Genomic DNA, 12111 nt, shown 5'->3' on the forward strand with positions numbered 1-12111 from the left:
GCATTGGAAATGTGTTGCAACCTGTTGTTGCCTCATTCCCGTTCGGATCATTCCAATGGCTTCATGACGCTGTGCAGCTGTCAATCTTGGCATGATTTGCTTGTGATATGCTTGTGTCTGCGCCTGAGAAGTTTTTGAATTTTTGAATGACCACAGATCATGCTTTCCAAAGTGACAGCGAATTTTGAGTTGCACATGCTGTGTACAGCTGCACAGGATGCACGTGCAGTAACAAATTGCACGTCCATATGCCCCCATCAATGACGTCATATCGCATGGCACGTGCACGAGCGTTTGAATGTCTCCAATAATTGCTGTGTTTAAACCTATATTTCATATATGGACGGTGTGCCCTTATATCTATATTTTCTCCGTGCACAGTTTCTTTATGTGGCGTATAGATTATGAAATATGGTCATAATGAATTGATATTTCAGCATATGTTATTTGGTAACTGTACCTTCCATCCTAAAATAATTATAAGACATAATCATACCAAACAAATTTGAATTAAAAATAACTTAATGTGACAAATACATGTACGGTTACTGTTGTAACTGAAATTCAGAAATCTTATTAATCCTCGCAAACATTCGGTTTTAACACGTAAAAACTGTCAACATATCCACGCGCGCCTCCAGCTCAGGCTGTCCGTTATACTCTGATTTAAGATCTAAAATATATTCCTTAATACAGGCTACGATTTGAAAATGGTATCGGTGTAGGTGAGGTGAGGTGAGGTGAAATGGGGTTTAACGTCGCGTCCAAGATTATTGCACTTATATGGCGACGTGCACGCACGCGTGTGCGTGTGTGTGGCTGCTTGTACTAGTCCGGACTGATGCCGACTTATATGCTAGTTCACTGACATAACATGCCGCAGTTGAATGAATACCCCACTCAGACACAGTATACTGACTCCGAGGCGACCAGTCCTTGCTGTAAACATACAACATCATAACTATCTAATTCAGCAGTGATTAAATCTACTGTGTCTTTAAGACAGCGTACGTTTAGATGTATACTCTTTAAATCTGGACTATGCAAAGGTCCTGGATTCCGATGGATATCACCGCAGCAAAAGAGAAAAAGTAAAACTAAGAATGATAATCGGAAATTTTATAAGCAAAGTAACCCAAAATATAGAGAAATGTGTATCATCTTCCCGAAATGATTAGCATGTAGAATAAATTCTAAAACACCCACCGCCAGCCTTTATTGAACAACATCAACCGGCATCGTCAAAGCAAAGTGCACATGTAATTGTTAGCATCGGGCTGGCGGTGAATCTTAATGAAAAACACCTTGTTAAAAAGACACACCGAAACTGATTTGCATAACTGATGACCACAACATATTGAAAAATATCAAAACAGTAAAAATGATACAGTATAACCTCATAATCAATCGCCAGCTGTCAATATACAAAACAGAATAATACATCAAGATGACAGTTTTCATGTAAAGCTTAAGTATTTCTAAGCAAATTCAAGATACATATATCTAGATATTGTGCATATCTTTAAGTTGCTTAGAAATACTTAATCTTTACATGGAAACTGCCATCTTGATGTAATATAATGTATTGTTTATTGACAGCTGGTGATAAATTGTTACCAGATGGCTCCAGTTGGTGTAGCAGACGACACACTTTCCAACAAAGGGGAAAAGGGTAAAAATATGAGTAGGCTGGTTATCATCGAGCAGACGGCTCACCAGTCTAAGATGTATTGAAAATACACACACTTCATTCTCAACCTCATCTAATGTTAATTCAACAATTTATCATATACTTAGTAGTGGGATATTCTGTTAATAATCTCTCATAATTCTATTGAATGGTTCTGTACATTCTATCAATGTTTATTTGTACAAACCTGTTTTATGTATGTACAGAAGTGGGACATTAATACATTATTGTCTGTCTGTCTACAATGTATACCTTACAATTTAACCGATTACACACGCATGGCAAGTATTTATATAAACGACCGAAAGGGGGGGTTGGGGGGTATTCTGGGGGGGGGGGGGGGGGGGGGGGGGGATTTTATTTCGTAGGTGGGGGGAGAGTTTATTTCGAGAGGGGCGGAACTGTACCGGTATAAATTCGCCGGGGGGAGATTTTATTCTGGGGGCGAATATATTTCGTGACAGGGTCCCGGCACACAATGACAAGTGAGGATGCCGCGCTACACTATAATGAAAATTATAATCAAGTTGACTAGCGTGTACATTACTACAGTGAACATGTACATGATCATGCCCTCATAATCAAATGTCCTAATATCAAATACTAATACATTATTATGTGATGAATTTGCTTGGATCAGTGGTAACATGTGATATTAATATTCCATCAATTTCTTTCCTGGTTGGTCTATCCATGTCTACAAAATGAAAATAATGCAATTAAAAAGGAGCACAGAACAATTCTTAATTTCAGACTAGAGCTGTGGAAATCTAGACTTTCCAAATCATTATAGACTTGAGTTGGTCTCATTTTTTACATTATTCTCTTGGGTCTACGTCACAGCTCATACCACACAATAACAAGACCAGTTAGTCCCCCGGCGGAGCGCCTGGATTTTGGTTATATCATCTAACATGGTCAACTCTGCTCTTAAGTAAACAAGAACCTAATTAGCGAGTGGTCCTTTATGATCATACTGGGTCTTTGTCCTTTGCTTGAACAATAATGTAACTTAACTTCTTTTATTGAGTCGTTTATTTGTAGATAATTTCGTACACAGATAATTAATCTAACATGGTAATTATAATCATAACTATTTTTCAATAATAATGGTATGCACAGTTCTTTATGTTGTTCTGTAGACGGATTCCCCAGAGGCTATATTGCATCATAAAGAATACTCATGGATGTGTATGCCACTGTACCAAATTAATTATGATCATATTCTATATTATTATCCCATTCAGACCCTACATTTTAACAAGAACACACAGAGATATAGTTCAGAAACACTAGACTGAAATTAATCCAATATGATTCCAAAATTATTAGATATATTTATGGTTAATTTCATTGTGTAATAAGAAAACAATTGTCAAATAAATGGATTTTCATGTGAATAAAATCCAGAGGCCAAATATCGGAACCAATGACAGACCCTATCATTAAACACGATTGTTAAGGATACTGGGCGTTCAATAATTCCGCTAAACCACCATTTCACAATGGGAAAATACGGGACATAATCGGCGATATTTTCTTCATCAAATGAAGATCGTATTATGTATACGATTTCGTGTTAACAGTGAGCTGACACGAAATATTAACGCACGTATCGCTGTCGAAAATTTAGTGTGTGTCATTGTTTACATTTCACTGATTTGAAGAACACTTTCGAGTCTCGAAACAGCTTAAATAATGTTTTCCTCTACTAAAAGTAACAACGGACGTTATTCTCGTGACATATACTTGCAAAAGCATTCATGAAAATGCTAAGAAAAAATATTTAACAACCCGTTCTAGCGTTTTTCTATAGTATATACATGGCGTGTCCGCCATGTTTGTTCGTCTAGTGGAGGCGGCCATTGTGCAGTCATTGCCTCGGTCAGTGTAGCGCCAGCGCCGCATACCAGGGGAACCAGGCTGCTTCAATTACCCAATTGATTTGATTAGAATATACTTGCGTCAGTGTATTTTATTAACGCCCCAAACCGTAATTTAAACACATTTAATAACAGATCATATACATGCATGGTGCCTTCACTTACTACTAGCTTTAATAGGCCATCCCGGATTAAAATAGTTCCCCAAAAGCGAGGAACATCCCTCTTAGTCTGTTTATAAGAAATGTATTCTAAACAATATCCTCAGTAGATGAGAAGATCTGTTAAAGAATTGCCTCAGTAAGTCAATCACAATGACAGAGCGTCGTAATACATTAACATCAAGTACAATACGTCAAAATGGCCGACACGATAAACGTGACGGGAGATATTTCCGAAGTTGTTAATAAACCTGTGGTTATTTCAAGCTTTTGTCATCACTGATCAATTGGCCAATCATTGAAAGGTGATTGTAAAGATGTGTCAAATAGATACTAAGGTAAACACATAGATTGCTGTAGATTGTCACTACGATAGTTTGGATGTTTGGGGTTTTTTCGTTTTTATTTCTCTATGATGGGTTGTAGCGAGGTATCCTTAAGCGGGCTATGCAACCAAACTCTCTGACTTATCCCAGACTAAGCTAAGACGCTAAGTTCAAAATTAAAGGGTCTAAATGACGAGAAACAACGCTTCTGTTTGAATTCGTACATGTACCAGGGAATTCTCAGGGTTTCCCCCAGGAATGTGGAAGTAGTCAGTGTTTATGTCATTTCAGGAATACAGTCACGTGAAAAACGTCATGTGACCGACCTCTCCTCCAATGGAAAAGCCGTATATCTTGTAAACTTCACATAAAAAAATAGTTACTGTTATAACCAAATGAAACAAAACCCATTATCCGATAGAGGTAACTGTGCATAGCGGAGGGATATGTTATCACAATAAACTTGGTAACATGGTTTGATTTGACTTCTTGGCGCGTGTCTGAATTCCTTTAACATGTTACATATCCTAAAACTGGCTTATCAGCTAATCTCGCTGCACTACGCGCGACAGATACTAGAGCAAGGCATGCCAGAAATATGAAACCTTATGCTTACCGAAAGGATGCCTTAGGCATCACGTGCGTCGGGGGACCAGCGCCATCTCATTGGCTGTTAACAGCTGTGCAAGGCGGATCACAAAACATCGTTTTTCCGTCCATTTTACGCTTGAAAAACTCGACCCTTTTCCGGACACTTTCTAGACGCTCGCCAATTAATCAATTTTAATGAATTTTCCGATTATGTTTAAAATATTGCCGAACTTGACGATCTGTAGGGTTTTCCTTTAAGGCCGAGTGAGTGAGTATGGTTTTACGCCGCTTTTAGCAATATTCCAGCAATATCACGGCGGGGGACACCAGAAATGGGTTCACACATTGTACCCATATCGGGAATCGAACCCGGGTCTTCGGCGTGACGAGCGAACGCTTTAACCACTAGGCTACCCGACCGCCCCCTTTGAGGCCGAACACCTGGAGCCGTTATCGTTGAACAAACAGACGTATGACGCGGCTATTGATTGGTAATTGGTGGCTGGCTACACATTGACATAGTATGGGCGAGGAGGTGCGTGGAGTGTGGTTGGATGCTCACATTGACCTCCCTGTTGCGCTGGGGTATTGCTAAAAACTAGAGGGAGGCGCACCATCTGAAGTATTTCGTCACAATGAAGAAGGATCGCCCGCTCGCTCTTGCTGTGACCATTCTTTCCTTGTTCTTAATCATCCTTTATGTGATTTCTGACAATGACAAAATAAAATTTAGTCAGATCCCAACTCCGGATCTGGTTCGTCGGATCCAAGTCCCAGATCTGGCTTGTCCGATCCCTTCCTTGTCCAACAGGACCCTTCCAAAAACAGCTTTGGCCAGTTATCCTGGATCAGGCAACACGTGGATGCGACACCTTCTCCAAGAACTCACAGGTACTTTTAATTCTTTTATGATATGTCAGCAAAAATATAAGTGGTTTATAATTACTTGCTTCTTTTATATTTCATTTCAGCATAACATTATTTGGCATCAGTTATTTTTGTTTTCATTTTTATCGTATATATAGACGATCCTGCTAGTATTTGTTTCTAATGCCTACGGGTCCACTCCTATCTTTCAAGTTGCTACATATGACGCAAAAGGCTGGCATGGATGATGGCTGTGCTCACATGAATCGTATTACATGCCCAATGAGCCGTCGACCTGATATTTCCATCAAATGTTTTGTATATTTAAACCGATTATCACCGAGCATGCTGGCTAAACGGATTCCACTGGGCGTAAAAGGAACAGTAGCGGTGACAATAAAATGAATGAATCACTGAAAATCACACCAGTGTTGCCTAACGCCGCACAGGAGGGATAAAATTAAATTGTATATGAACAATTAAGTAAATATTATGAAGTTTAACAGAAGCAAACGTGTAGTGGATCAATAAGATATTTCCGTTGTCTGTTCGTCAACAGTGGAATTATTTTATTTCCTCAAGATACATATATCTAAAACATAAATAAAATAAAACATTTCTTATTTCAGTTGGCTTTGGTAAAGATTTAAAAAATGTGACAGGAACCATTGAGTCATGTAAAGATACCGTTGAGTTATTTATTATTTATTATGTTTTCTTTAAATCTCTAAATCCTGTGCGCATTTTAATGACTTTAGTGTCGCATAGGTCATATTGGCGGGCATTCTTCATATCTACCCGAACTACGAAGCAATTTTCCTTTTCAAGTTGTACAATGCATGACACTTAAATAAAAATCTCACAATGTTTCAGCTGTCGCCTCTTTGTGGAATAAGGCTTTACAGTTGTAAAATAATCTCTCTTATCCGTCTGTACCCTCAATTTAACTACCCCCACCCCCTGCAGTTTTCCGTCCCACAAGGAGCTGTATGCTTGCTGATGAGCCAGGGGAAGTTTCGCCTGGCCCTCACTCAGTCCAGTTATCCTAAGTCTGTCACACAGACCCTGATACATATTTATCCAATACAGCCCTTGCAAGTCTATAATATTTGACAAGTTTAGATTACTGCAGTATCTGAAGATGAAGAGAGTCTTTGGGCTCCTTTTATTATAGTTTTGTAAAGATAATTTAACAACTGTTTTTTCTTCTGTAAGATATGTTCATTCCAGAGCCAAGCTGTTAGTCTACATTATACTGTAACCACGGACCAATATGTTGTGAAGGAGTAGCCTTGCTGTGGCTCATTTTGTAACAATTTAGCAAACTTTGATATGTAAACAGCAATATAATTCAGTTTTATGTCATCTTAATATATCAATTGAATCCAGCTTGAGCCGTGAGTATCCGGGTTAGAATAGGTCTTCAGCAACCGATAGTTGCCGTTCGAGGCGACTTTGCCTGTCGCAAGAGGCGACTAACGAGATCGGGTGGTCGGGCTCACTGACTTGGTTGATGCATGTCATCGTATCCCAATTGCGTGGATCGATGCTCATGATATCAATCACTGGATTGTCGTGATGAGACTCGATTATTTTCACACCGCCTTCATACAGCTAGAATTTTCCTGAGTGCGGCGTTGAAGAAAAAAAAACATAAACAAAACAAAACGAATCCTACTTATTTTGTTGATACTATAAAAGTTAATCAAAGTTGCGTTGGAGCTAGCATGAATATCATAACATAATTAGCAAGTCTACGCTCATAATTCCTCTATTGGTCCCACATAAAATTGGGGATTGCCTAAAAGTCGGGCCAAGAAAAGTCGGGCCGGGCCGGGCCAGCGGGTAATACTAAAAAAGGATTGCAGAATAATAAAACGAAACGTGCATATCTAGGCAGATCTCAAATGTCAAGAAACGGATAGTTTTGCTCATTTAATTGAGTTTGAATCAAAATGTATCTTCAGCAATGTAATAAACTGATAATTATAGCAACATACCGAGAGTTCATACCGAAAAGTCAGTGTCTTGACTGTGTCTTTACTTTGATGAGAAGGTTTCTCACCGACCTTAGCGTGCAGGGGTGTGATGTCCTGGGAAGGAATTCGAAATGACAGTGTTTTGACTACTCTTCTTTCATTAATTAACGTGTTTGGCATACCTAATTAACCTTTACTAATTCATGTTAAACCAACACAGGATGTTTTCTGCAAGTGGATATTCGCGAATGTCATAGGACTGACACGACACGTGTTAATAACTGTCAAAGCGCTTCTAAAATTACAACACATACTTTACATCTATAGACTAATTAAAATATCATATCTACCTATAAAACACTCTAGTGTCTCATATTGCAGTAGCAAACACGGTGCTCAAAAGTGAAGCCCTTTTCCCTCTACATTCTCTCTATCAGAAGTGTTTGGCTTGTGTTGGGTCCGACTTGGCCCGGGCGGTCAAAATCAATTTAAACACACAGACGTATCTTCAAATGTGTTTACATCTATAGATTGGTGTTATATCTACCTATATACTACTTTATAATGTCACGGCACATCGTATTTAAAGAAAACAAGGTGCTCAAAGTGAAGCTCTTCCCTTTACATTCTCAACATAGTCTCTATCAGAAGTGTTTGGCTTGTGTTGAGTCCGACTTGGCCCGGGCGGTCAAAATCAACTTTAAACACACAGACGTATCTTCAAATGTGTTTACATCTATAGATTTGTGTTATATCTACCTATATACTACTTTATAATGCTACGGTACATCGTATTTAAAGAAAACAAGGTGCTCAAAGTGAAGCATTTCTACTGTATTTTCTTAAGAAAATCTCTGTCAGAAGTGTTCGGTCCGACTTGGCCCGGGCTGTCTAAATCATCTTAAACCTCACAGATGTATCATCAAATGGATTCACATCTATAGATTAGTATTATATCCACCTAAATACCACTTTATAGTGTCTCAGATCGCTGTAATTAAAGAAAACAAGGTGCTCAAAGTGAAGCCCTTTTCCCTCTACATTCTCAACATAGTCTCTATCAGAAGTGTTTGGCTTGTGTTGGGTCCGACTTGGCCCGGGCGGTCAAAATCAACTTTAAACACACAGACGTATCTTCAAATGTGTTTACATCTATAGATTAGTGTTATATCTACCTATAAACTACTTTATAATGTCACGGTACATCGTATTTAAAGAAAACAAGGTGCTCAAAGTGAAGCTCTTCCCTTTACATTCTCAACATAGTCTCTATCAGAAGTGTTTGGCTTGTGTTGAGTCTGACTTGGTCCGGGCTGTCAAAATCAACTTTAAACACACAGACGTATCTTCAAATGTGTTTACATCTATATATTAGTATTATATCCACCTAAATACCACTTTATATAATGTCACAGTTTATCGCATTTAAAGAAAACAAGGTGCTCAAAGTGAAGCCCTTTTCCCTCTACATTCTCAACATAGTCTCTATCAGAAGTGTTTGGCTTGTGTTGAGTCCGACTTGGCCCGGGCTGTCAAAATCAACTTTAAACACACAGACGTATCTTCAAATGTGTTTACATCTTTGGATTAGTGTTATATCTACCTATATACCACTTTATAATGTCACGGTACATCGTATTTAAAGAAAACAAGGGGCTGAAAGTGAAGCATTTTTACTGTATTTTCTATGTCAGAAGTGTTCGGTCCGACTTGGCCCGGGCTGTCAAAATCAACTTTAAACACACAGATCTATCTTCAAATGTGTTTACATCTATAGATTAATGTTATATCTACCTATTAGTGGGGCGGTTAAGGCTAAAATTGTGCACTTTGGGTTAAAAGCACCAAACTTGGTACACTTATACAGTGAACCATTCCAAACATTTTTGGATATGGATCCACCTCAGCAAAGCCCCCTTGTGGTAGAAAATCCAAGATGGCCGCCAACATGGCTGAACTCTCTAATGATATCAATATATACTCAATATATCATACTTATCTGATCCATTTATACATATATCCATACTAATGCATGCGGAATGAATTGCAGCAGAGCTGTATATAATTCAAATATAGTTTGCAGCGCCCCCTGGTGGTAGAAAATCCAAGATAGCCGTCAGCATGGCTGAAATCTCTAATGATATCAATCTGTACTCAACACATCATAGTTATCTGGCCAATTCTTACAAATTATCATTGTAATGTATTTGGGAGTAATCACAATAATCCTGTATATAATTCAAATCTTGTATGCAGCGCCCCCTGGTGATGACGAAAATCCAAGATGGCCTCCAACATGTTTTAGTTTTCAGAAATTGTCTATTTCTACAGCAGATATAGATATCATTTGATATCTTTGGACTAAGGATAAGTTGATAAGTTTTGATATGATGAAACATTTTAATTGAAATTCTATTAATTAATATGTATTGTCTATGATCTATTCTCGGCATATTAATTTATAAATGGTCTGCTGAGAAAGGGGGGCGGTCGGGTAGCCTAGGCCTAGTGGTTAAAGCGTTCGCTCGTCACGCCGAAGACCCGGGTTCGATTCCCGACATGGGTACAATGTGTGTAGCCCATTTCTCGGTGTCCCCCGCCGTGATATTGCTGGAATATTGCTAAAAGCGGCGTAAAACCATACTCACTCACTCACTGAGAAAGGTTCCACCCAGTTTATATTAGATCACCCCAAAATCATTCATCTGGGAATGGATTCATATCTTAAAAACAAGAATGTATGTAAAGGTATCATTGACATTATTGCCATGAACCTATACATTAACTTACATCCTACTTAAGTAGGACCAGGAATATCGGTTCAATGTATGTGTTTACGGTTCTATAATTCACTTACAGTGAACTCTTTCCTTCAAAGTATCACATAGCACTGTACAGGCAGGCAGTGTAAAGTTTACAAAGGTTTGCAAGACTTCTTTGCAGGTGTAGTGTTAGTTTATAACACTTCTTTGTGCCTGACCAAGTGTTGTCCACTTGGGTATCTATATATTACTGCATGTCCTCTCCCAATCCCTGGCTACAAGATTCTGTCGTGTGGGGCGTTTGTCCAGCACCTATCCCCAAATATGCATTGGTGCTGTCTCAGAGCTGCCTCTTTGGGTTGAAATGTCAATTGTCTGAGATCTTCATGAACAGAGATTTTGCCTTTCATTGACCTTCCAAATAAACCAGTGAGAACGACAAACCGCTCAAGAATCTGTATTGTGTTGTCAGAGATATCATCCCAATGATGGGAAAGCATTGGTGACTTCAGGAAATACTTGACTCGTATCCCAAGCATATGAACCGGTGAAGGCATGAAATAGTACAATGTCTTTGTCTTTTCCTCTAGAAAAAAATTCGGCTGTTTCAGTCAACCCAACTGCACCTCCATCACCTTTCATACGGCTATTGAATTGTTCATGTGTCTGACCTTGTGCCACACAAGAGAATGTCCGTTTAGTCTTTAGTTTAGTGTGTCACGAATCCATCGGAACAATATTCGAGGTACAGCGGTGCTCGTGCTCTACTGTAAGAGGGACGTATCTGTGAAACGCTAGCCATTAATATGACAAGTGATGCTGCAAACTTTGGGAAATCTGCTTTTTGAATTACACCCACCAGGCACAATATACAAAGTTCTTGTTCAAGAACAAGGGGCCAGTAGTGAAATGGGCTGAGCAGCTTATTTCGGTGTATACCAGTTTCTGAAAAGATCGTCGGTGTTCGCTTCTGTTTCCTTATATCGCACATATGACTGACGTTGTAGTAAGATGGATACACATGATGAAGGAATCAGGAAATCTGAGTGAGGCAATTACAGCAGCACAGATTGCAGTTTTCGATCTACTTCCTTCGGGATAGTTCTGAGAATCCTGAAAGCAACTATTTCTATTTGCAAATCTACCAAACATGATAAGGAAGTTTATCACATACTTCAGGACAGTTTCACTGGATTGTTTCAGCAATTGTGTATAGTGGTTCATCCAAGGCAAGCACATACATCTGACCAGGATTCAAATGCTCAATACCCTTTTTACCACATTAATTGAACGCTGTATCATAGCAACGGAGTGTGCACATTCTAGAACATTGGCATATGGACAATTGCTTTTGGAGGCTATGTTTGTCTTATTTTCCCAATACTTCCTTCATGTGATATGACCAGTTTTACTCATGGTCAGGCATTGTGTTAACACTATCTACATCCTGGGTGAAAGGTAATTTTAACTGAGGCACATAATTACCCATCTTGCTAAAACAGGATGGGGGTACATGAGTATATACTGTGGGCTGTTTGGAAATGGTTTTCCTTGTTTGTGTGCATTCTTCAGCCAAAAGAACAACATGTGATGTTCCTTCCTCTTCAGCTTTTGAACGCTGCTGCAATAGTGAAATGTTGGTACCATGAAGTGGATATGTTGCTGTTGTAGAGCAGGGATTATGATAGATGTTATCTTTTGAGAATGTTGGTGGGTATACCACACCTTAGTCTTCATAAACACCACAAACTGTGCTATATCTGTTCAAATACACCATATTTTGAAATGTGTCAACAAGATCACGTTTTCTTGTGTAATACCAAGTAAACTGGGACTTGTATTACTCGGTCTC

At 38.9% G+C, this 12111-nt stretch overlaps 2 protein-coding genes across 2 annotated transcripts in view; both read left to right on the forward strand.

Annotated features, from left to right (window-relative positions):
* LOC125374165 (S-antigen protein-like) overlaps positions 1-1734 on the forward strand; it is a 55663-nt gene extending 53929 nt beyond the window's left edge. The window contains exon 5 of the mRNA XM_048384996.1: positions 1600-1734. Coding sequence (XP_048240953.1) covers positions 1600-1734 — 135 coding nt within the window. The remainder of the gene's footprint in view (positions 1-1599) is intronic.
* Positions 1735-5157: 3423 nt separating this feature from the next.
* LOC124115276 (WSC domain-containing protein 2-like) overlaps positions 5158-12111 on the forward strand; it is a 93534-nt gene continuing 86580 nt past the window's right edge. The window contains exon 1 of the mRNA XM_048384997.1: positions 5158-5542. Coding sequence (XP_048240954.1) covers positions 5287-5542 — 256 coding nt within the window. The 5' untranslated portion in view covers positions 5158-5286. The remainder of the gene's footprint in view (positions 5543-12111) is intronic.

The sequence above is a fragment of the Haliotis rufescens genome, unplaced genomic scaffold (assembly GCF_023055435.1).
Source record: "Haliotis rufescens isolate VD_foot unplaced genomic scaffold, xgHalRufe1.0.p SCAF_53, whole genome shotgun sequence".
In the NCBI taxonomy this organism is placed as follows: Eukaryota; Metazoa; Mollusca; class Gastropoda; order Lepetellida; family Haliotidae; genus Haliotis; species Haliotis rufescens.